Source organism: Pan troglodytes, chromosome 11 (genome assembly GCF_028858775.2).
Source record: "Pan troglodytes isolate AG18354 chromosome 11, NHGRI_mPanTro3-v2.0_pri, whole genome shotgun sequence".
Taxonomy (NCBI): domain Eukaryota; kingdom Metazoa; phylum Chordata; class Mammalia; order Primates; family Hominidae; genus Pan; species Pan troglodytes.
In genome coordinates this window covers 78,425,994-78,450,679 of record NC_072409.2, presented here as the reverse complement: position 1 = coordinate 78,450,679, position 24,686 = coordinate 78,425,994, and the positions used below count along the sequence as shown (strand labels likewise).

At 45.7% G+C, this 24,686-nt stretch overlaps 1 protein-coding gene across 4 annotated transcripts in view; it reads right to left on the bottom strand.

Annotated features, from left to right (window-relative positions):
- Positions 1 to 24,686, bottom strand: part of FBXO10 (F-box protein 10) — a 66,697-nt gene that overhangs the window by 22,948 nt on the left and 19,063 nt on the right. For all 4 annotated transcript variants that reach the window (XM_009456634.5, XM_016960890.4, XM_063788555.1 and 1 more), the window contains 2 exons: positions 7,252 to 7,842; positions 3,180 to 4,013 (listed from right to left, as the gene is read on the bottom strand). In XM_009456634.5, coding sequence (XP_009454909.3) covers positions 3,180 to 4,013; positions 7,252 to 7,842 — 1,425 coding nt within the window. The remainder of the gene's footprint in view (positions 1 to 3,179; positions 4,014 to 7,251; positions 7,843 to 24,686) is intronic.

Here is a 24,686-nt window from a genome sequence, read left to right as displayed (position 1 = left end):
ATTTGCATCGTATTGGGTATTATAAGTAATCTAGAGATGACTGAAGTGTGGGAGGATGTGTGCAGGTTAGGTGCAAATACTATACCATTTTATATAAGGGATTTGAGCATCTGTGGATTTTAGTATCCTGGAACCAAGCCCCCACGGATACCAAAGCATGATAATATATAAAAAATCTGGAATACGTTTATTTATGCTGTCTTAAACAATTATAGATTAATAATAAAATATATTATTATAAATTGTGTACTACTAATAATATATTGCATTAGGACAAAATTCTGTGAAGACTAAAGTAGAACAAGAGTATAAATTGTAAGGTTTCAGCTTCTGCTTAGGATGGAGAAAGTAGAAAGAATATACACAAACATGGACTTTCTGGAACCCATCAGAGCTGAGGCTGCTGGACAACCGGCTAGCCTGAATGCTACAAAAAGACAGGTGCCTTTCAGAGCTTGCAGTGAGCCCAGATCGTGCCACTGCAGTCCGGCCTGGGTGAAAGAGTGAGACACCGTCTCAAAAAAAAAAAAAAAAAAAAAAAAAAGACAGGCGCCTCCAAGGAGACGAGGCCTGAGCACTTCCCTGCTGAATGCAGGGCTGCATGTGTCACACAAGCCAGTAAGAAGAACTCAGCTAACATTTTCAATGCACTGTTAAAGACCAGCTGTGAATTAGTGTGAGTGCAGAAACTCTGGGAGTAGCTGCACCTGTTCACTTCTCTGTGGCCTTCACTAGGTGTTCATGGAGAAAACTGGGGGCAGATGAGAGACTGGAGACAGCACCTTCCTGATGCAGGCTGGGGACAAAAGTGAGAGAGGCATTAAGCCCCTCTCCTGTGTTCTTTCCCCCTAACTCTCTTACAGAACAAATCGTATACACAGAGAAACAGCAGGAAAACACTCTATCTCTGGGGGTGTTGGGAGGAAAGTGACTTAGGCCCAGATCATCAGAGGTCCCCCTAGCGCTGGGGGTAGAGCCAGGGTCACTGAAAAAGTCCTGCTCTCAAGACCACAGACACAGCATCTACCTAGACTAAGGATGACCCAGGACAAGAGAGAAACCCTGCCATCATGTAGGGTGGCAAATAATGGCAGTCTACTGCTGAGGGAGGGCGAGAGCAGCGGAGATCGCCTCTGAGGAGCAGGCGCAAAGGATGACCTGAAGCGGAGAAAACTAGCACGAGGTAATGCTGGAGACAGCTGAAGCCTACGGGACGCTGAGGATAATCCTATCATCACCATAATTCAAACGGGCTCAGCTCCTAACTAGATCGACCTCCTCAGAGCCAGGCAAAAGAAGAGGTGTGCCCATTTGCAAACTAAATACTACAGACCTCAGTCCCCACTGTCCTACATGAGATATCTGACTTCCAACTAAAATTTATGACACATAAAGAAGAAAATCACAGTCGGTGACACTTTTTTTTTTTTGGAGATGGAGGCTTGCTCTGTCACCCAGGCTGGAGTGCAGTGGCGCGATCTTGGCTTTCACTGCAACCTCCACCTCCCAGGTTCAAGCAGTTCTCCTGCCTCAGCCTCCCAAGTAGCTGGGACTACAAGTGCCTGCTGCCATGCCCGGCTATTTTTTGTTTTTGTATTTTAGTAGAGACAGGGTTTCACCATGTTGCCCAGGCTGGTCTCGAACTCCTGAGCTCAGGCAATCTGCCCGCCTCAGCCTCCCAAAGTGCTAGGATTACAGGCTTGAGCCACAGCACCTGGCTGACACTTTTCTTCTTGGAGCCTCAAGCAACCAGGCTCCTCCTGCCAGCCTTTACCCTCCTGGGATGTTCTAGAGGACAGAACCAAGTGACAGCCTTCTGTGGAGCAGCAAGGATCAAGGCCTTGCTTGAAAGGGTGAAAGGGTGTGTCTCCCCTTACTTCTGGGCCTTCACACACACCTCCTTTGCCTCGCGTCTTCACCCTGCCGACTTAAGGGGCAGAGCCAGACTTTAACTAGAAAGCCATATTCTCAATAACTATGCAAGGAAGAATGCCCTCCTTGAGGGCTTGAGCCAGATCCTTTCATCGTGGTAGTCACGACAGCAAAGCTATTACCTTTCCCTTTTTATTTGGCCATTTTCTTTTATGTATGTGTACAGGAGTCTTGCATTATGCTTTCAAAGTAACATCACCTGAAATCCTCTTTGGAAGTGGGCTGGGTAAAACACAATTAAATTTAAATTAATTAAAATGTGATTGCTATTAACCATTTTAGAAGCCTGCAACACTCATGAGTGACCTTTGTACAATGTTCTTTAGTTTATTGAATACTTCTGGCATGGGACCTTCCAATAGCCAGTGAGAGAAGAAAAATAGGGATGCTTATTTTCATTTTACGAAAGTGAAGGTCATGTTCATAGTGAGTTAGTGGAGAGGTGAGACTCGAATCTAGGTGCTATGCCATGCTTTCTTCTGCATGGGCTGTCTTTCCCTTCAGAAGGCCTTCCTGTCATCAACCATTTACAGGATTTGCAGATTGTCCTGTGGTGCCCTAAGTCCCAGCACATAGAAGGTGTTGATTGTTGCAGTGGCTAGAAGGACTGTTCTTAGCATAAGGCCCAAATGTCTCAAGGGGGATTCCAGGCCTGGGTAAGGCAGCTTTTGCTCACCCCCAGCTTCATCCTTCAACCTAGCCCCACTGCATGGTTGAATTCAACCTCACACCCAGGCCCTGGCGCAGGATGTTCCTGCTGTTGGGACACCCTCACTCTCCACCCCTTCTTATCACGTGTCCAATTTTCCCTGGACCTTCTTCTCATTGTACCCAGCACAGACGTTTCCTCAACAACCCTACTCCAGTTTGGAGTGAAGGTAGTAATCATATCTCCCTGAATTTTCTCTTATCCAGGCCAAAGACTTTGTTTCTCCTACTCCGACATGGTGAGATATGTGAGCAGCAGCATGACATAGTGAAAAGAGGCAGGAGACCTGAGTTTCTAGTCTCAATTCTGCCTAACTTGCTATGTGACCCTGAGTAAGCCACGTTCTCTCTCTGGGCCTCTCTTTCTGTGAAATGAGAAAAAGGGTTTCTGTCCTTTCCAAATCAGATGATGGGCATGACGTCAAGCGTGTGTGAATAAGTTTAAAGAAAATTATTTTTAAAATGCAAAATAGCCCCATCAAACCCTTCCTACATATAGCCACAGGAGCCCCCTGACCAATCTAAAGTCATGACAGCACCTTGCTATTATGTATACACCGCACTGCGTAAGTCAGGTTCCGGAAGATGTTTCCTTCCATCTTGGCTCTGCCGTGGGAGCAGACGAAGACGCCTCCCTTCCCGTCCCGGAAGAGGCACTTGCGGATGAGGCAGCCCTGCACGGAGTTGGCCAGTGCCATGGCCTCCTTATCCTTCTGCAGCTCCTGCTGCAGTGAGTTCAGCACTAGGCAGCTGGGCAGCTGAATGGATGCTCCTGGTAGAGGTGGGCCCAGAAATGAGCCCCCCAGTACAGGGCGTGGGCCCTGCACTTGGTAGGATAGTCTGTACATCAGCTGGTCCTCATCTTCATCCTCACCGCTGGGACTCAGGCCTCCATCGCTGCTGTCCGGGGTCTGGGCCACCCTTTCACCATCACTACCCACCTCTGCCTCCTGTGAGCCAGCCTTGGAGCCTGGCTTTGGGGAGCTAGAGGCTGGGCTGGTAGGGCTCTGGCTGCCCTCGATAACAATGTCACAGGTCTTTGGGCTCCAGGCCTGGTCCCGGCTCTCTAGGTCCAGAGACATTAAAAAGTCAGAGTCCTCTGTGGGGAGAAAAGTGGGTGAGGACTTGATAAGCCCTAGTAGATACTTGTAGGCCCAGTTCTTATCTGCAGATGGGTGACCCTCAACAGTCACAGAGTTGTTTTCACTGCCCACAAATTCACAGTTTTCCAGGACACACAGGGGCACGGTGTGCAGGAAGATATGGGTGTTTTTGAAGGTACAGAACTTCACTTGGCAAGTACCCGGGCCATGGACCTGGATGTGCCCGTTCTCAAAGTTGCAGTTGTCAAACTGGACGTGACCTGATGTTGTCTGGGGAATGAAAAGAAGAAAACGGCTGTAAGAGGGATGAGATTGGTCTTGGACTCTAGCTGCCCTTTAAGGAGGGTAGAACATGGAAAGGCCATTTGTTCTGCTGATCATCTTCCCCTCCCCACTGGGGTCTGGATGTCAGCTGTCCCCAAAAGGAACTGGGGAGCTGCTCTGCATCAGAGAGGGAGGGAAACTGGAGCTGCCCGCACCTCCATCCTTCTAATCTCAAAGGAAGGGAGACAAGTAGATGATGGCAGAAAAGTTCACACTGCAGCATGACTCCTCCTAAAACCTCAAGTCTCAATCACGTGCCAGGGCTAGGACAGGCAGTGAGAGAGGCCTAGCCGCATGTGCTGGCAAAGAGTTCTGACTGTGTGGCAACTGATGCACGTGGTGCACAGCAAAATATGTCTCTAAAGAGAAGGGACAAGGTATACTGCCACTGCCAGGAAGCATTGAACAGTGGTTAAAAGCATGGGCTCTGCCAGGTGTGGTGGCTCACGCCCGTAGTTCCAGCACGTTGGAAGGCCAAGATGGGCAGATCACTTGAGGTCAGGAGTTCGAGACCAGCCTTGTCAACATGGTGAAACCTCATCTCCACTAAAAATACAAAAATTAGCTGGGCGTGGTGGTGTGCGCCTGTAGTCCCAGCTACTTGGGAGGCTGAGGCATGAGAATAGCTTCAGCCTGGGAGGCAGAGGTTGCAGTGAGCCGAGATTGCACCAGTGCACTCCAGCCTGGGCGAAAGAGCGAGACTCAGTGTCCAAAAAAAAAAAAAAAAAAGCATGGGCTCCGGGGGTTGACTGCAAGTGTTATCTTGGACAAATGACTTCACCTCTTTATGCCTCAGTTTCCTTGTCTGCAGCATGGGGCTCACTAGTTCACAAAGCACCATGCTAGGCACAAACTTAGCACTCAATAAAAGTCAGTTATTATCATCTGGGGTCAGGGACACAAGGAGCAGAGTGTCCTCGAGTCTGGAGTGGGGATGGGGCAGTGCCAAACTCTCCTGCCTAATTCATTTGGGCCCCTTGGCTCTGTGGGCCCAACTGAGAAGCAGTCTTGGTGAGGCCCACTCACTCTCTATTCCTGAAAAAGAGCTGTTTCTGGATTTTATACATATTTCATCAGATGTATTTGAACCATCAAATGAGGGAGTATCTCATGATTCCATTTAATAATCCAGACGTACCTACCCCTTGAATAAGTTTTAAAATTGACCTTTGATAGACTGTCCCAGAATTTAAGCCCCCTTAACTTTTCTAATTTCTTCCTTATGGCTAACCTAATTTTTCCTTGCTATTTAAATCCATTTTCTCTCTAAAGATAAAAAAGCCAGCTCTCTGGAGATGCAGAGCCACTGCTAAGGTTCTCCTTGGAAGTCACTGAAAACTGCTGTGAAATCGCCTTGGCCTTTGCATTTTTCAGGCAAAGCCATCCCAGGCCCCCATGTCTCCTTTAGTTGAAAAACAATCATGGACTGAACACTAACTAATATATGTTATATGCTAAGCACTAAGCCAGACGGCAGGCTACAAACAAGTCTAACGCCAGGCCTCATCCCTTGAGGATCTATGACTATACTTCTGAGGGAGAAGTAGAGGCTGAAATCAAAATATTACTCTAAGAATAAATGTATTACAAAATGTGAAGGGTCTGGAACATTATTTCTTTCTAGAAACAAACTCTCCTTCTGGGCCTGCAGACCAGCACCAGAGAAGTTCATCAGTTCTTCTGAAATACTCTAGGGCTAAAACACAAGCTTTTAAGCTTTCAGGTAACATAGCATGATGTAATTTTATAAGCATTTAGATGAGAAGGCCTGAATTTGAGATCTAACTTCCCTAATTACCCACTTGAGAAAGTTACTTACCAACTGTGACCTTCAGTAGCCCTCATTTGCAAAATAGGCATACCACATCTACCGCACCTACACAAATGTTTGCTGTGGGGGTCCAATGAGGTCACAGATGGAAAGTCACCTAGATTATGAATAGACTTTGGATCTTACTAAGTCTGAGACCTTGATGTCACTTAATCTTGCTGAGCCTCAGTTTTCTCATCTATAAAATCAGATGACATTACCTATCTCAGAGGCATGTGGAGAGGAACCCATGAGATAATGGCTATAAGGCATATGGCATGCACACACTACATCTGTCATAAATGACCAGTGGTATAAGGATCATTACAAACATGAGAGACAATTGTTATTGGCAATATACTTTTAAAAATCATATATATATGATTTTTTTTTTTTGAGACAAAGTCTCACTCTTGTCCTCCAGGCTGGAGTGCGATGGCACGATCTCAGCTCACTGCAACCTCCGCCTCCCGGGTTCAAGCGATTCTTCTGCCTCAGCCTCCCGAGTAGCTGGGATTACAGGCACCTGCCACCATGCCCTGCTGATTTTGTATTTTTAGTAGAGACAGGTTTCACCATGTTGGTCTCGAACTCCTGACCTCAGGTGATCCACCTGCCTCGGCCTCCCAAAGTGCTGGGATTACAGGTGTGAGCCACCGCACCTGGCCAAAAATCTTTTATTTTTGTGAGCAGGCAGGAAAGCAATATAATTTTTATCGACTACCTACATAATCCAAGTTTCTAGGCAATGTATAAGCTATAGACTGTTCTGCCAGGAACTACCAACACCTGGATACCTGCTTTACTTTGAACCATCTTCTGGCTCTGCGTTCACGGAAGGAATATGTTGGACAAATATTTTCTAACCTTCTCACCATTGCCCTTGAGAACTAGCAAATCATGGTAAAAGCCTGCCCTTCCTTGATCCCACACAGGGTGGGGTTCATGTGCTGAAGGTGACTAGTCCTGTATAGCCTTTTTCCTCTATGGCTCTCACTCTGGGCATGCCTCCATGAGCAGCTAATGGGCTCTCTGCTTCCTGTCACCAAGTGGCATGCTTCCAGAACCTGGCTTTCCCGCCGCTGCTAGACTGGTGGCTCCAGTTGGTCCAGTTGGAAAGGGAAGAGGTGCAAAAGAATTTTGGTTCCAAGCCCAAGCCATTTTTAAATACTGCTTTACCAGGAATAAAGCAGAATTCTGAACTCTACTGATCACTGTGCCTGTTTCTCAACTGGTTCAGCACTCAGAGGAGTATGAGTATAATAATAACTCTTAACTTTCAATTCCAACAAAAAAAGGGATTAAAAGCCCAGAAAAGAGGCCAAGCCTCTGGGGTCAGAACTAGAAAGGCCGTCTATTGATGTGGACACCCACCTTATACATGATGGGTGAGAACCAGGCTGGCGTGAAGACGAGGTTGCACAGGCGTGTGGTTGAGCAGTGCTGATCAATGCTGGCCAGCAGGGCCACTTCACCCAACTTCCCCTGCCCTACAATCTCCACAGGCACCTTCAAGATGATTTCACCTTGCTCTTCGTACACACCTGGGAAGAGCACAATTCGGTCATACAGGCTGGCCATGGCCAAGGCACTGCCCAGGCTGTCAAACTCACGGCCTGGCCCAACACTCAGGGTACGTCGTTCCCTCCTCCGGCGGAATAGAGAAAAGCAGATGGAAGACTCCAAGTCCAAGGCATTCTTGGTCCATGTCTTGGATGCAAGGTAATGCTGCTTGAAGGCTTCTCTCCAAGACTCAGGCTCCACATCTGGCTGGTTGGGCCAATTGGGATGGCGGCACTCGGTGCAACCCAGACACAGCTGCCGCCAGCGGGTGCTGTCGAGACTGAGGATCAGTTCATACCAGGCCCTGCATACCAGGCTGCAGCGGCCCAGGTCGGGAAGGTGCAAGTAGGCTAAGATCATGCGCCATAGCTCCAAGGGGAGGCCACCAGCCTCCATGGTCACCTAGGAGACAGACACAAAACAAAAGAGATTTCTGTCTATCCTACTTACCAGTCCCCCTTTTTTATTTTTTTTGAGATGGAGTTTCACTCTTCTTGCCCAGGCTGGAGTGCAGTGGTGCGATCTGGGCCTCACCATAACCTCCACCTCCCAGATTCAAGCAATTCTCCTGCCTCAGCCTCCCAAGTAGCTGGGGTTACAGGCATGCACTACCACAACTAGCTAATTTTGTATTTTTAGTAGAGACCAGGTTTCTCCATGTTGGTCAGGCTGGTCTCAAATTCCTGACCTCAGGTGATCTGCCCGGCTTGGCCTCCCAAAGTGCTGGGATTACAGGTGTGAGCCACCACACCCGGCCTCCAGTCCCTTTCTTAAAATACCCCCTGCCATCTCCTGAGCCCAAGGGTGAGCAAATAAACAAGGCTCAGCCAGTCAGAGGACTCCATCCTTTCAATGTGAATCCTACTCTAGATTTTTCCACCAGGAATTAGCAAGGAAGACTCTCTTTTCTCTATGGTCAGATGTTATAAAGATATGACTCCAGGCCGGGCGCAATGGCTCAGGCCTGTAATCCCAGCACTTTGAGAGGCTGAGACAGGTGGATCACCTGAGGTTGGGAGTTCAAGACCAGCCTGACCAACACGGAGAAACCCTGTCTCTATTAAAAATACAAAATTAGCCGGGCATGGTGGTGCATGCCTGTAATCCCAGCTACTTGGGAGTCTGAGGCAGGAGAATCGCTTGAACCCAGGGAGGCAGGGATTGCAGTGAGCCCAGATCGCGCCATTGCGCTCCAGCATGGGCAACAAGAGCGAATCTCCGTCTCAAAAAAAAAAAAAAGGATATGACTCCGGAACTGCCAGGTTCACCACCGTGTGGAGGAAACCTTCTGGTATAAGAGCCAAACAGAAAGATGACCTTTAAAAAGAGGAAGAAAACAAGGTGAGCACATGTGTGTGTGTATCCTGATAGTACTGATTCCAGATTCTTAAAGATGTCTTGGAATCTACAGTTCTTCCTTCAATTTTGTAGGATATCCCAACGGCCTTCTACTAAATCCCCCTTTTGCTCAAGCTGGTTTGATTTGGGCTTCTGTGACTTGCAACTAGAAGAGTCTGGACTTCTAAGAGGGAACCCACCTTTGGCTGTTAGGGTCCTAGAGCTCTGGATCCCCTACACTCTCAGGGAAGAGACCTCTATCTCTTTACACTATTAGGAATGAGAACTGAGGCAGTGACTGTCCATCTGTCTGTCTCTGCTTGTTCCCAGATCAAGTAATTACTGTTTCCCCACGTGGGGCAGCCCCAGGACAGACTACTGCTGAGTCAGATGCTGTGGGTTTTGGTCCTGGCTCTGCCATTGGTTATCCTGAGCAGTTAATTGGTTATTCTGAACACCTATGGGCTGGCTGCCCAGCCATCTACCTACTTGCTTTTTCTGGAAAATCTTCTTCTCCCCTACCAGTGATTTATATCACATGATTATAGAGGTAAGGTTCCCAGCAGATGTATATGTAGAACAAAGGATCCCCGACCTCTTGACTGCAACTGATTGGACTCTGGATGGTTCTAAAGGGGCCATCGAGCCCTTTTCCAGGAGAACAGGAGTTGCAATTCTAGAATCAGGATGGCCTTATTCCTGAATGGTGGGGAATGAGTGGCCCCTTTTCTAAGCTATAAACTCAGGAATAGCCTCTGGTGATCATTTTCCCCAGGCTGGGGCATAGGAGGAGACAAGACAGAAGAAGCTGATCTACATTGAGAAAAGAATAAATTAGAGACACAGAAAAAAGCAGAGAAAAGGGCAGAAGCAAGGGGCGTCCAGTTTCTCTATAGCACTGCAGGTCATAGCTCTAGTCTATTCTCAAAGCTCAGCTTTATCCTTGCCCTTTGAATGCCATCAGATATCCCTGATGATGTAAGCTGGCTTCATTTACTTGTTTTTATACCTAGTTCAAGGTCTCTCATTTATGAGTGTCAATTTTCCCACTTAAAAAACAAAGGGGCCAAGCAGATGACCTAGAGCAACTTCCAAGTCTGAAAACCAAGTCTCTAGACAACTAGAAAGTAGGACTATGGCCGGACATGGTGGCTCACGCCTGTAATCCCAGCACTTTGGGAGGCCAAGGTGGGTGGATTACTTGAGGTCAGGAGTTCCAGACCAGCCTGGCCAACATGGTGAAACTTTGCCTCTACTAAAAAATACAAAAATTTGGCTGGCTGCAGTGGCTCGTGCCTGTAATCCCAGCACTTTGGGATGCCGAGGCAGGTGGATCACTTGAGGTCAGGAGTTCAAGACCAGCCTGGCTAATACAGTGAAACCCTGCCTCTACTAAAAATACAAAAAAATTAGCCGGGTTTGGGGGCGTGCGCCTGTAGTTCCAGCAACTCAGGAGGCTGAGACAGGAGAATTGCTTGAACCTGGGAGGTGGAGGTTGCAGTGAGCCGAGATCGTGCCACTATACTCCAGCCTGGGCAACAGAGCGGGACTCTGTCTCAAAACAAAACAAAAATTAGCCGGGTGTGGTGGTGGGCACCTGTAATCTCAGCTACTCAGGAGGCTGAGGCAGGAGAATCATTTGGACCTGGGAGGCAGAGGTTGCAGTGAGCCAAGATTGCTTCACTGCACTCCAGCCTAGGTGACAGAGTGAGACCCCATCTCATAAATAAATAAAGTAGGACTAGAAACAACTGACCTTCATCAAATTGTTGACCTCTCTAGAGCCTTGGGTATCCTCTCAATTTTATGAAAATGCTAATCATACTTGTCAGTTATCTAAGCCCCAAGAAGGCTAGGAGCACAAATGTCTGATTATGTCTGGAAGAAATGCTGAGCTTCCTCAAGACTGGCGTGGCTTTAATTCTGCAGATTTGTACTGGAGCCCAGGTGAGTAGGTTCTTCTCTAATGATCACCAGCGAGACTTTACTAAGAGAGAAAAGCGGCCGGGCGCGGTGGCTCACGCCTGTAATCCCAGCACTTTGGGAGGCCGAGGTGGGTGGATCACGAGGTCAGGAGATCGAGACCATCCTGGCTAACATGGTGAAACCCCGTCTCTACTAAAAATACAAAAATTTAGCCGGGCGTGGTGGCGGGCGCCTGTAGTCCCAGCTACTCGGGAGGCTGAGGCAGGAGAATGGCGTGAACCCGGGAGGCGGAGCTTGCAGTGAGCGGAGATCGCGCCACTGCACTCCAGCCTGGGCGACAGAGTGAGACTCCGTCTCAAAAAAAAAAAAAAAAAGAGAAAAGCTGGGCTCTGGACTGTTAAGCATAATAGGGGAAAGGCTGGGCTCCTGACATCTTCCACTCCCCAAGATGGACACCAGTTTATTTATGGCGTCTTCTATGACACTGATGTTTCCTGTTCTTCATTTATTTCTTTAGTTATACATTCTCAGGCTTTTTTTTTTTTTTTTTTTTTTTTTTTGAGACAGAGTCTCACTCTACCACCCAGGCTGGAGTGCAGTGGCGCGATCTCGGCTCACTGCAACCTGTGCCTCTCAGGTTCAAGTGATTCTCCTGCCTCAGCCTCCTGAGTAGCTGGGATTACAGGCGCACACCACCATGCCCAGCTAACTTTTTTGTATTTTTAGTAGAGACGGGGTTTCACCATGTTGGTCAGGCTGGTGTCGAACTCCTAACCTCGTGATCTGCCCATCTTGGCCTCCCAAAGTCCTGGGATTACAGGCGTGAGCCATCGAGCCTGGCCTCTCAGGCTTTTTAAGAGAAAATTGTTCTTCTACTCATTGTCTATCCATTTTGTAGCTGAGCAATCACATCCATTCCCTTGGCTTCAACTACCACTGGAAATGCATGACTACAAAATCCAAATGTCTAGCCCCAATCATCTTTCTAGCTCCACACATGAATACCCAATTCTCTTTTGGGCATTTCTACCTGGATGTTCCATAGATAACAAAAACTCAACATCATGTCCAAAATGGAACTCTGACTTCCACTTCAGGCCATGACAGAATAACGGAAACTGGATATTCCCTTCCTGCCATAAACAACTATAAAGCTGGACAAAATATATGAGGCAAGTGAATATGTGTTTTCAGGCACTGAGCAGCAAGCTACTCAAGACTGCGATTTTTGGCCGGGTGCGGTGGCTCACACCTGTAATCCCAGCACTTTGGGAGGCGGAGGTGGGTGGATCACTTGAAGTCGGGAGTTCAAGAACAGCCTCACCAACATGGTGAAACCCCATCTCTGCTAAAAATACAAAATTAGCCAGGCATGGTGGTGCACACTTGTAATCCCAGCTACTTGGGAGGCTGAGGCAGGAGAATCGCTTGAACCCGGGAGGCAGAGGTTGCAGTGAGCTGAGATCACACCACTGCACTCCAGCCAGAACAACAAGAGCAAAACTCCATCTCAAAAAAAAAAAGACTGTGATTTTTGAAAGAAAGGAAACATAGGAGGTGAGTGCCAAGAACATCCTGGCATTCATTCTGAGGCACTTTCTTACTATGGTGTAAGAAGATGGCGCCCAAGCAGAGTGGCAGTCCCACCAAGCAGGCAGATTTGAGTACTGTGCTGCTGAAGAGGCTGGCATTTGTGAGGCAAGGTACCAGAATAGAGTGAATAGCACAGAGGGGGTGGGGAGGAGGGGCAGTTCCTAGGCTGAAGGCTGGGCTGCACATGTACAGGGCAAGACTTCATCAGATGTAGTAGGGATCACCTGCTATGAAAATTTATTCTAATTTTCCACTTAACTTCTGTGTTTAAGTTTGTTCATTCACTCATCCGACAGACATCTATTAAGCCTTATTATGTAACAGGTCCTAAGAGAAAATATTAATAAATCGGTATTAAGACATGGTCTCTGTGCTCAAGTTGCTGATAGTTTAATAAGAGGCGAGAAGACATAGTGAAACACAAAACAAAGTTGGCAAAAGACCTTCACTAGTAGGTTGAAAAATCATGGAGTAACTCCTAGAGATGTCTTTTTTTTTTTTTTTGGATGCAGTGGCCATGATCTTTGCTCACTGCAGCCTCTGCCTCCCAGGTTCAAGCAATTCTCGTGCCTCAGCCTCTCGAGTAGCTGGGACTGCAGGCATGCGCCACCATGCCTGGCTAATTTTTGTATTTTTAGTAGAGATGGGGTTTCACCATATTAGCCAGGCTGGTCTCAAACTTCTGACCTCAAGTGATCCGCCTGCCTTGGCCTCCCAAAGTGCTGGGATTACAGGCATGAGCCACCGCACCTGGCCTTAGAATCACTTTAGAAAAGTGTTTCAGTTTCTTCTACAGTTAAATGCATACCTATCCTATGACCCAGGAATTCCACTCCTAGTTATTTATACAAGATAAATGAAAATAGGTGTTTACAAAAAGACTTACACAAGAATGTTTACAGCAGCTGTATTCATAATACTAAAACAAACAAACAAACTGGAAACAACCCAAACATCCATCAACAGAAGTGTGGATAAACAAGTTCTGGTGTATTTGTACAATAGAGTACTATTCAGCAATACAAAGGGATAAACCATTGATGTAGACAAGAACATGTATGAACCTCAAAAATAATATGCTGGGGCTGGGCGCAGTGGCAGACGCCTATAATCCCAGCACTTTGGGAGGTCCAGGTAGGTGGACTGCTTGAGCTCAGGAGTTTGAGACCAGCTTAGGCAACATACTGAGACCCCATCTCTGGAAACAAAACAAAACAAAAAACAAAAAACAAAAAATTAGCTGAGTGTGGTGACGCACAACTGTAGTCCCAGCTACTAGGGTGGTTGAGGTAGGAGGATCACTTAAGCCCAGGAAATCAAGGCTGCAGTGAAACATGATCGCATCACTGCACTCAAGCTTGGGCAACAGAGCAAGACTCTTATCTCAAAAAACTAAACAAAACAAAAAAGACAAAACTAGTCTATGGTGATAAAAATCAAAACAGTGCTTAGGCCAGGCACAGTGGCTCACACCTGTAATGCCAGCACTTTGGGAAGCTGAGGTGGGAGGACAGCTTGAGTCCAGTTCGAGATCACCTGGACAACATAGCAAGACCCCGTCTCTACAAAAAAGTTAAAAAATGTTGCCAGGCATGTTGGTGTGCACCTGTAATCCAAGCTACTCGGGAGGCTGAGGTGGGAGAATCCCTTGAGTCTAGGAGTTTGAGGTTACAATAAGCTGATGGTGTCACTGCACTCCAGCCTGGGTGACAGCAAAACCCTGTCTCAAAAAACAAACACAACACAACGGTTCTTGCCAGCAAGGTGGAGATTAACTGGAAGGGGTTACGAGGGAACTTTAGGGTGAAGGAAATGTTTTATATCTTGACTGGTGTGTTAGTTATATGGGTACATACATCTAAAAACCCTCACCAGAGGTTGGGCACGGTGGCTTATGCCTGTAATCCCAGTGCTTTGGGAGGCCAGGGCGGGTGGATCACCTGAGGTCATGAGTTTGAGACCAGCTTGGCCAACGTGGTGAAACCCCACCTCTACTAAAAATACAAAAATTATCTGGGCATGGTGGTGTGCACCTGTAATCCCAGTTACTCAGGAGGCTGAGGCAGGAGAATCACTTGAACCCGGGAGGCGGAGGTTGCAGTGAGCTGAGATTGTGCCACTGCACTCCAGCCTGGGCAACACAGCGAGACTCCATCTCAAAAAATAAAAAATAAAAAAATAGAAACCTCCCTGGATTGTATGCTTCAGCTCTGTGCATATCATTGCATGTAAACATCATCTCCATTTTTTAAATAGTATTTATTATCATCTCTCCCCATTCTTGCTCCACCACCTGTACTGTATTCCTTGGTTAATAACACCATCATTTTCCACCTAGCTGCCCAAGTCAGAACTAGAGAAACCTCCTTGATTTCTTTTCTCCCTCTTTCCCTCCCTCTCTACGCCAGATACTCTCTGAAGTCCTGTGTTTCTGCCTCCTTAAGCAATCTCTCCTATGAGTACTTTCTTCACTATCCTCCCTGTCCCTGCATTACTTCTTTGGTTTGGATTACTATGACAGATCCTTTTTTTTTTTCTTTTGAGACGGAGTCTCCCTCTGTTGCCCAGGCTGAAGTGCAGTGGCGCCATCTCGGCTCACTGCAACCTCTTCCTCCTGGGTTCAAGCGATTCTCCTGCCTCAGCCTCCCGGGTAGCTGGGACTACAGGCACCCGCCACCACGCCCTGCTCATTTTTTGTAATTTTAGTAGAGACGGGGTTTCACCGTATTAGCTAGGATGGTCTCAATCTCCTGACCTCATGATCCACCTGCCTCGGCCTCCCAAAGTGCTGGGGTTATAGGTGTGAGCCACCGCACCTGGGGATCTTTCTAAAATACACCTCTGATCTTGTCAATTGTTGGCTTAAAATTCCTCAGTGGTTCCCCATGGAGTCCTGGGTCAAGCCTAGTACAGAAGATCAGTTGTGAGCTTGTCTTTTTCTCTAGCCTCATCTCTGACATTCATCCCAACCTACCCTCGCCCTCCCAATAATAACCTTTCAGAGGACCTTTCCTTATCCTCTCCCCTCAGAAATTAAGTGCCTCCCCTGGGCTCCCATAGCACCCAGAGAACAGCTCTAGCCAACATTTTAAACATGTGAAACAAAACACAGAGCACACAAAGCAAATGTGTAGTTTAGAGAGTCATTTTACAAGGCAAGTATCCTGTTCACCACCACCTGGATCAAACACAAAACCTTGCCAGCCCCCTAAAAGCCTCTCTGTGTCCCCCATTCCAACCCTTCCTCAAAAAGTAAGTTCAGTCTTGATTTGTGTAGAAATCACATCTGAGCATTTCTTTATGGTTTTATCACCTCAATACGCATCCTTAGAGGCCATAGTTTTTAGTTTTGTCCTTAAGTTTTTGGCTTGATAGGTCTTTTGATTCTCATTTCATCTGCTGGTTCCCCTCTATCTTTTCTTTACAATTTATTTGTTGAAAACCCTGACTCATCTGACCAGAGTTTCTCATGGTCTGAATTTTGCTGACTGCATGCATTACGTGAAGGAGAGTTCACTTGTTCCTGTCACCTGCACTTCCTGCATGCTGGCAGCTGGATCCAGAGGCTTGCTCAAACTCAGGTTCAACCCCTTTAGCAATACTACAAGTGGCATTGTACCTTTTTATTAGGAGCCACATTTCTGGTTGTCTCTTTTTTGATGTTAGTAGCCAGTGGTGCTCAATGCCTCTATCCAGCAATTCACTGGTGGTAACGAAATGTTAATACTCTTAATTCACCAAAGAACACTAAAAACAGTACAAAACAAAACAAAAACCAAGCCCAATCAAAACTCATTTGGCTTTGATAAGCTGAAATAATTTTATAAGGAGATTTTATAATTCTATTCATCCACTATTTGGTTATCCAGTGGCACAGTACATATAGGAAGAGCCAGCTTAATGCTTTCATTTTATTTCTCAGTTTTCTTTTTTTGTTGTTTCAGGTTTTTTTTTTTTTTTTTTTTTTTTTTTTTTTTGAGATGGAGTCTTGCTCTGTTGCTCAGGCTGGAGTGTAGTGGCATGATCTTGGCTCACTGCAACCTCCACCTCCCAGGTTCAAGTGATTGTTCCGCCTCAGCCTCCTGAGTAGCTGGTATTACAGGCACCCGCCACAATGCCCGGCTAATTTTTGTATTTTTAGTAGGGAGATGGGGTTTCATCGTGTTGGCCAGGCTGGTCTCAAACTCCTGACCTCAAGTGATCGGCCCGCCTCAGCCTCCTAAAGTGCTGGGATTACAGGCATGAGCCACTGCACCTGGCCTTTTTTTTTTTTTTTTGAGACAGAGTCTCACTCTGTTGCCGAGGCTGGAGTGCAGTGGCGCAATCTTGGCTCACTGTAACCTCAGCCTCCCAGGTTCAAGCGATTCTCTGCCTCAGCCTCCCAAGTTGCTGGGACTACAGGCCTGCACCACACACCCGGCTAATTTTTGTAGTTTTTGTAGAGATGGGGTTTACCCATGTTGGCCAGGCTGGTCTTGAACTCCTGGCCTCAAGTGATCCACCTACGTCGGCCTCTCAAAGTGCTGCGATTATAGGCACCGCACCCAGCCTATTTCTCAGTTTTCAAGATAATGAATGGGTTCCCTGTTGTTCTCTGAAGGTGACTGGCTCTCAAAATTCATGTTCTTCTCACATGCAAAGTGCATCCATCCCAATAGCCCCAAAAAGTCTTAACTTGTTCCAGCATCAATTTTAAAGTCTAAGTCCACAGTCTCATCTAAACCAGATATGGATGACAGTCAAGGCATGATTCATCCTGAGGCAAATTCCCCTCCAGCTGTGAGCCTATAAAATCAAACAAGCTATGTGCTTCCAAAATACAGTGGTGGGATAGCACAGGACAGACATTCCCATTGCAAGAGAGAAACAGACAAGAAGAAAAAAGTCACTGGCCTGAAGTATGTCCAGAACAGAGCAAACAACACTAAATCTTAAGGCTGGAGAATAATCTTCTTCGACTCCATGTCCAACTTTCTGGACACAACGGGTTGGGGGCTGGGTCTCCAAGGCCCTGGAAGGCCCTGCCTCCACAGCATTGCTGGACATAGCCCACACAGCTCTGAAGGGTTGCAGTCAATACCTGTGGCTTTCCCAGGCTGGTGCTGTGTGCTGGTGGCTCTACAGGTCTGGAGTCTTGGGGGCAGCCCTGCTTCCAAGACTCCACTAGGTAATGCCCAAATAGGGGCTCCCTGCAGCAACCTTTGAAATCTAGGTAGAGGCACACAAGCCTCCACAGCTCTTGTACTCTGCAAGTCTACAGTTAGCCCCACGGGGATAGCACCAAGGTAGACTGCTTGTGCCCTGGGATCTGTAGCCCAGCCACACCTGGGCCTGCTTGAGCCACAGGTGGGGTGACCAGGGAACAGAGGCCTGAAGCATCCCTGAGCAATGAGCTCCAAGGTTCCAAGAGTGCCCCGGGCCTGGCCCTTTAAGCTGGTTTGCCCTCATAGCACTAGCATTGAAGGTCTGTGACGGCACAAGCAGCCTTGAAAATCAAATGGTCACTTGGCCACACCCTTGGTTTTCTCTTCTAAACCATTTTAAAAATTCTTTACATAACCAGACTGAGAGTTTTTCAAATCTTTGTGTTCTGCTTCCCTTTTAATTATAAATTGTCTTTAAATCCTTCTTTCTTTTCCCATTTTACTATAAGCAGTTAGAAGCAGCCATGCAACATCGTGAATGCTCTGCTGCTTAGAGATTTCTTCTGCCAAATCACCTAGTTTTTCTAGCTTTCTCTCTTTTCTGCCTTCTACAGAGTCCTAGGACACAGACATTGATTCAGCCAAGTTCTTTGCCACTTTATAAGAAAGATAACCTTTCTTCCAATTTCCAATACCTTGTTCCTCATTTCTGTCTGAGACCTCATCAGACTAGTCTTCACTGTTGCAACTACTCAAGCAATCTGTAAGAAGAACAAGGCTTCTGCTATATCGCTTCTTTCCCCAGGCCCTGGCCAGAACCACCCTTAATGTGGCATTCATGTCAATGAAGGATTTTCCAGCATTTGCTTCAAAACTGTTCCAGCCTCTATGCATTATCCGTTTCCAAGTTGCTTCTACATTTTTAGGTATTTGTTATAGCAACACCCCACTCCTCCAGTACCAATTTATGTCTTAGTCTGTTTAGTGCAACCATGTCGGAATTCTTGAATCTGACTAATCTGTAAAGAACAGACACTTATGGCTGGGCGAGGTGGCTCACGCTTGTAATCCCAGCACTTTGGGAGGCCGAGGCAGGAGGATCACGAGGTCAGGAGATTGAGACCATCCTGGCTGACATGGTGAAACCCCGTCTCTACTGAAAACACACACACACACACAAATTAGCCGGGCATGGTGGTGGGCGCCTGTAGTCCCAGCTACTCGGGAGGCTGAAGCAAGAGACCGGCAGGAACCCAGGAGGCAGAGCTGGCAGTGAGCCGAGATTGCGCCACTGCACTCCAGTCTGGGTGACAGAGCGAGACTCCATATCAAAAAAAAAAAAAGAACAGACATTTATTTTTCACAGTTCTGGAGCCTGGGAAGTCCAAGATCAAGGTGCTGGCACCTGGTGAGGATGTCCTTGCTCTGTTCTTAGATGGTGGAAGGTAGAAAAGCAAGAGGGATGAAAATGTGTGTCTGCACACTGCAGAAGGATGGCAAATGCATCCCCACAAACCCTTCCATTCATGAGGAAGAGCCCTTATGACCTTTTACCTCCCAACACTGTTGCATTGGGGATTAGGTTTCCAATACATACATTTTGGGGGGGACATATTCAGACCACAGCAGTGACCAATTCAGGTTGTGTGTGTGTGTGTGTGTGTGTGTGTATATATTTTTTTTGAGATGGAGTCTCGCTCTGTCACCAGGCTGGAGTGTAGTGGTGCAATCTCAGCTCACTGCAACCTCTGCCTCCTGGCTTCAAGCAATTTTCCTGCCTCAGCCTCCCAAGTAGCTGGGACTACAGGCATGCGCCACCATGCCCAGCTAATTTTTGTATTTTTAGTAGAGACAGGGTTTCACCATGTTGGCCAGATGGTCTCGATCTCTTGACCTCATGATCCACCTGCCTCAGCCTCCCAAAGTGCTGGGATTACAGGCGTGAGCCACCGCGCCCGGGCCACATGTATGTTTTTAAATTGTTATGAAGTCATGGACTGAAACGTATTTTATGGGTTTCAAGTCTTTGAAATCCCTACTTTTATTAAAGTTCAAATTAAGCTATCTTTGGCCCCACATTGGTTCCTCAGTCCTCCTGGTACAACCCCTGTACCCTCTGATAGCTTCCTTGCTATGTGGTATGGCAAGATAGCATAACAGCTTCTTTCTTTAAGAAGTTGTCTTTAAAAAATGTTCATTGAGAAAATTGTAGATGCACATGCAGTTATAAGAAATAATAGAGATCCTGGCCAGGCACGGTGGCTCATGCCTGTAATCCCAGCACTTTGGGAGGCCGAGGCGGGCAGATCACCGGAGGTCGGGAGTTCGAGACCAGCCTGACCAACATGGAGAAACCCCGTCTCTACTAAAAATACAAAAAAAAAAAAAAAAATTAGCCAGGTGTGGTGGCACATGCCTGTAATCCCAGCTACTTAGGGAGGCTGAGGCAGGAGAATCGCTTGAACCTGGGAGGCAGAGGTTGCGGTGAGCCGAGATCATGGCATTGCACTACAGCCCGGGCAAAAAGAGCGAAACTCTGCCTCAAAAAAAAAAAAAAAAAAAGAAAGAAAGAATAGAGATCCTTTGCTTGGTTTACCCCAATGGTAACATTTTGCAAAACTATAGTATAATATCCCACTAGCATGGTGACATTGACATAGTCCAAGGTCTAATTTAGATTTCTCCAGTTTTACTTGTACTCACTTGTGTATGTGTATTAAGTTCTATACAATTTTATCACCTGTGTAACTTTGTGTATCTATGACCAGTAAAGACGGTGAACAGTTCCAACACCATATGGATCCCTTGTGTTGCCCTTTTGTAACTATACACGTCTCAATTCTCCCTCCTCTCTCCTGTCCCTAACCACTGGCAACCATTAATCTGTCCTCCAGTTCTAAAACTGTATCATTTCAAAAATGTTATATAAGTGGAATTATACAGTGTGTCACCTATTGAGACTGGCTTTTTTTCATTCAGTGTAATTCGATGGAGGCTCATCCTACTTGTGGTGTGCATCAATAGTTTGTTTATGAGGCTGAGGACTATTTCGTGCTATGGATGTACCATATCCAGTAGTGTGTATTTGCAGAATTGACAGATGCATTCATATGTGCAATACAACCCCCTACCAAGAAATGGAATACCCCAGAAAGTTCTCTCATGACTCTTCCATCAAGTTCCACCCCCGACCCCAAGAGGCAACCACTGTTTTCTTTTCTCTTATCTCCTCAAATTCCTATTATCATGATTTTCTACTACAGATTAGTTTTGTCTGTTCTAGAATTGCATATAAATGGGATCATGCAGTATGTATTCTTCTGTGTAAGGCTTCTTTCATTCAGCATAATATTTTGAGATACATTCATTTCATTGCATGTAGTTTACTTTTTAACTGCTCAGTAGTATTTCATTGTATTAAGTGTTAATATATCACAGTTTAAAAAAAATTAATTCTCCTCGATGGAAACCTGAATTACTTTCAGTTTGGGGCTATTATGGATAATGCTGCTGTGAATATTCTTATATAAGTGTTTTTGTGGACATGTTTTAATTTTTCTTGAGTCAATACTTAGGAGTGGAATTCCTAGGTTCTTTTCCCAGAGAGGCTATACTATTTTACACTCCTACCAAGAAAGAATAAGAAACACAGTTGCTCCACATTTGTTGTGGTGTTTTTGTTTGTTTGTTTTTTGCAGGGTCACACTTTGTCACCCAGGCTGGAGTGCTGTGGTGTGATCACAGTTCATTGCAACCTCGAATTCCCAGGCTCAAGTGACCCTGCTGCCTCGGCCTCCCAAAGTGCTGGGACTATAGGAGTAAACCACCATGCCCAGGCTGTTGCTGGTTTTTAAAATTTTATCATTCTGGTGGGTATGTAATGGTATATCATTTTGGTTTTAATTTGCATTTTCTTCATAATACACGATGTTGAGATTTTTTGCATGTGATCATTGGCCATTCATATATCTCCTTTTTGAAGTACTTGTTCAAATCTTTTGTCTTTTTTTTTTTTTCAGATGGAGTTTTGCTCTTGTCACCCTGGCTGAAGTGCAGTGGTGCAATCTCGGCTCACCGCAACCTCCAACCTTCACCTCCCAGGTTCAAGCGATTCTCCTGCCTCAGCCTCCCGAGTAGCTGGGATTACAGGCGCTTGCCACCATGCCCAGCTAATTTTTGTATTTTTAGTAGAGATGGGATTTCATCATGTTGGCCAGGCTGGTCTCAAACTCCTGACCACAGGTGATCCACCCACCTTGGCCTCCCAAAGCACTGGGATTACAGGCGTGAGCCACTGCGCCTGGTCCTTTTGTCTGTTTTTAATTGTTTTTTTTATATATATTTAATTATAGGACTTCTTTATATGTCCTTTGCCAGATACATGTTCTTTGAATATTTTCTCCCAATCTGTGGTTTGCCTTTTCATTGTCTTAATGGAATCTTTTGATGAGAAGTTTTTAATTTTGATGAAGTCTAACTTACCATTTCTTTCTTTTTATGATTATTTTCTTCTATCTGTCTGAGAAAGCTTTGTTAATTCCTAAGTCATGGATATAATCTCTTGTCTAAAAGCTTTGTGGTTTTGACTTTTACATACTGTTCTATGATCCATCATGAATTAATTTTTGTTATGGTATGAGGTAGTGGTTGAGGTTCATTCTTTTTCTATGTGGATATCAAGTTATTCTAGCACCATTTGTTGAAAACAGTCTCCTTTCCTTATTGGGTTGCTTTGGTGCCTTTTTCAAAAAAAACAAACAATGGTAGTGTGGGATTATTTCTGGACTATTTGTTTCATTGATCTACTTGTCAATCCTTATGCCAGCACCACAGTATCACCACATTTTTGACACTTTTTTCCTTTTATGAATTATGCTTTTGGTATCAAGTTTAAGAACTTTTTACCTAGCTCTAGATCCTAAAGATTTTTTCCTGTGTTTTTTTCTAAAAGTTTTATAGTTTACACTGTATACTTAAGCCTATGGTCCATCTTGAGTTAATTTCTTATTGAAGTGTAAGTTGAAGTTTTTCTTTTTAGCCTATGGTTATCCAACTGTCCCAGGACCATTTGTTAAAAAGGTTATCCTTTCTCCATTGAACTGCTTTTGTACTTTTGTCAAAAAATGATAAATCGGTTGAGGATATTTTTGTTCTGGATTTTTTTTTTTTTTTTTTGAGACAGAGTCTTTCTCTTTTGCCCAGTCTGGAGTGCAGTGGCACAATCTTGGCTCACTGCAACCTCTGCCTCCTGAGTTCAAGCCATTCTCCTACCTCAGCCTCCCAAGTAGCTGGGATTACAGGTGTGTGCCGCCACGCCTGGCTAATTTTTGTATTTTTAGTAGATATGGGGGTTCACCATGTTGGCCAGGCTGGTTTTGAACTCCTGACATCAGGTGATCTGTCGATCTTGTCCTCCCAAAGTGCTGGGATTACAGACGTGAGCCACCACATCCGGCCTGTTCTGTATTCTTTAATGGAATATGTCAAAACCACAATCTGGATATTAGAGATGCTTTTTCTACTGGCTTGGTCATTGTTTCTAAGCCTTTTGCATCCTCCACTGGATTGTTTACGATAGGGACTGGGTACTTTTCTCTCTGAAGACTCAATACCTGGTGTTGACTCCTTTCTCTATTACAACTATTCAGGGCAACAGAAAAGACAAGGAGAGCATTCTTAGCTACAGGGTGCCTACATTATTCCAATACTGGGTCTACGTGTCCATGCACTGTGAGAGTAGGATTCTGATTTTTCCCAGGCTATGGGTTCTTTCAGGCAATGATGCCAATAAGTGATGATTTATGATTACTTACAATTGACCCGACCATCATCACAAGACAGTAGTACCTCTGGCAGCTCAAATGAACCCTTTTATATTGAACTCTCACGTAACTCACTCTTTGCCTCACAGCTTCATATCCTTGCACTCTACATCCCTTCTGAGCCTTACCCCAGACCTCTTTACCCCTTCGGAGGCCTTGGATGGCTCTGCCTCTAATTATTCTTTTCTTAATTTGAATGTTGCTTTTCTCCTCACAAAGTCATTCTCATGAGGAAGGAGCTCTGCCAGGACCCGAGTGGGGTAGATGCAGTTCAGCCTCAGTTAGGCCCTCTCCTCCAACCATGTTCTTGGCTTGCCTCACTTGAGAAGTAATTTTAAAATGTTATTTTGCTGTCTTTCCATAAAGTTTTGGTGACCTATACGTGGTACTCTGAATTCAATGACTTCACATATTACATTTCATCTAGCTGGCCTTGACCGTTCACAAAGTCCATTTCTAGCTAGCTCAGATAATCTCCCTCCCACATAACAGCTTACATACTATGTCCCCACACGGTTTACATTTATCTTTCTACATTTCTTATCTATTTCCCTATAAAGAGGGGCTCATCTATAATACTTTTCTAGCTGTCCTGGTTTCATTTCTTTTTTCCTTATTATTTAGCCACTTCAATTTAAAACCACCAGAAGGACATCATTATCCCCATTTTCATAACCTTCCATATGAAAGTATGCTAACCATCAACTACCCAAACATTTCCTCCCAGTGGGCGATCTCATCTTAACCAGGACCAACTGCTGCATCTGAAAGGAGTATTTTTAATCATTGCTAAGAGCTTTGACGTACTTGTTAGAATCTGTGTTCTCATCGTCCCCACAGGCTGCTCTTGATTTCTGAGCTCCTCTGAGTATAACCATATACTCTTCTTTCAGGGAGCACCATATACTGCGCACTTTCTGAGATGCTTTATCCATGATGTTCTTTCCTTCTACAAGGGGCAACTCTGACAGGTGTTCAAGAGTGAATCAGCTAACACTAAAGGAACCTAATCTATACCACCTTCCAGGTGAGAGGCTTCCATATGGTCTTTTGCAGGACTTTCCATTAGGGTTCTCCTGGGATCTATTGCTAATGGTCGGTATTCCAAGTCTCAGGAGGGACTTGGAATAAGAGAGACCCAAATTGCAACCACCAACCCTCATAAATGCATCTCTGCTTCTCAACTCGAGCCTAGTTTACTTTACTATATAAGTGTTCAACCCAGTCAATGCGTTGTGTGCCCCATGTGACATCCCATAGTATCCAGCACTGACAGTTTCTGTCCCAGATGGGTTTCCCCCATTTCCCATAGTAGCTCATCAATAATGAATACCCTAGGCTATCATAATTCACTTACAGAGAATACAGCAAGAACCCCACATACCATCCAATATGCAGCACAAAGTACAGGCTTAATAACAGT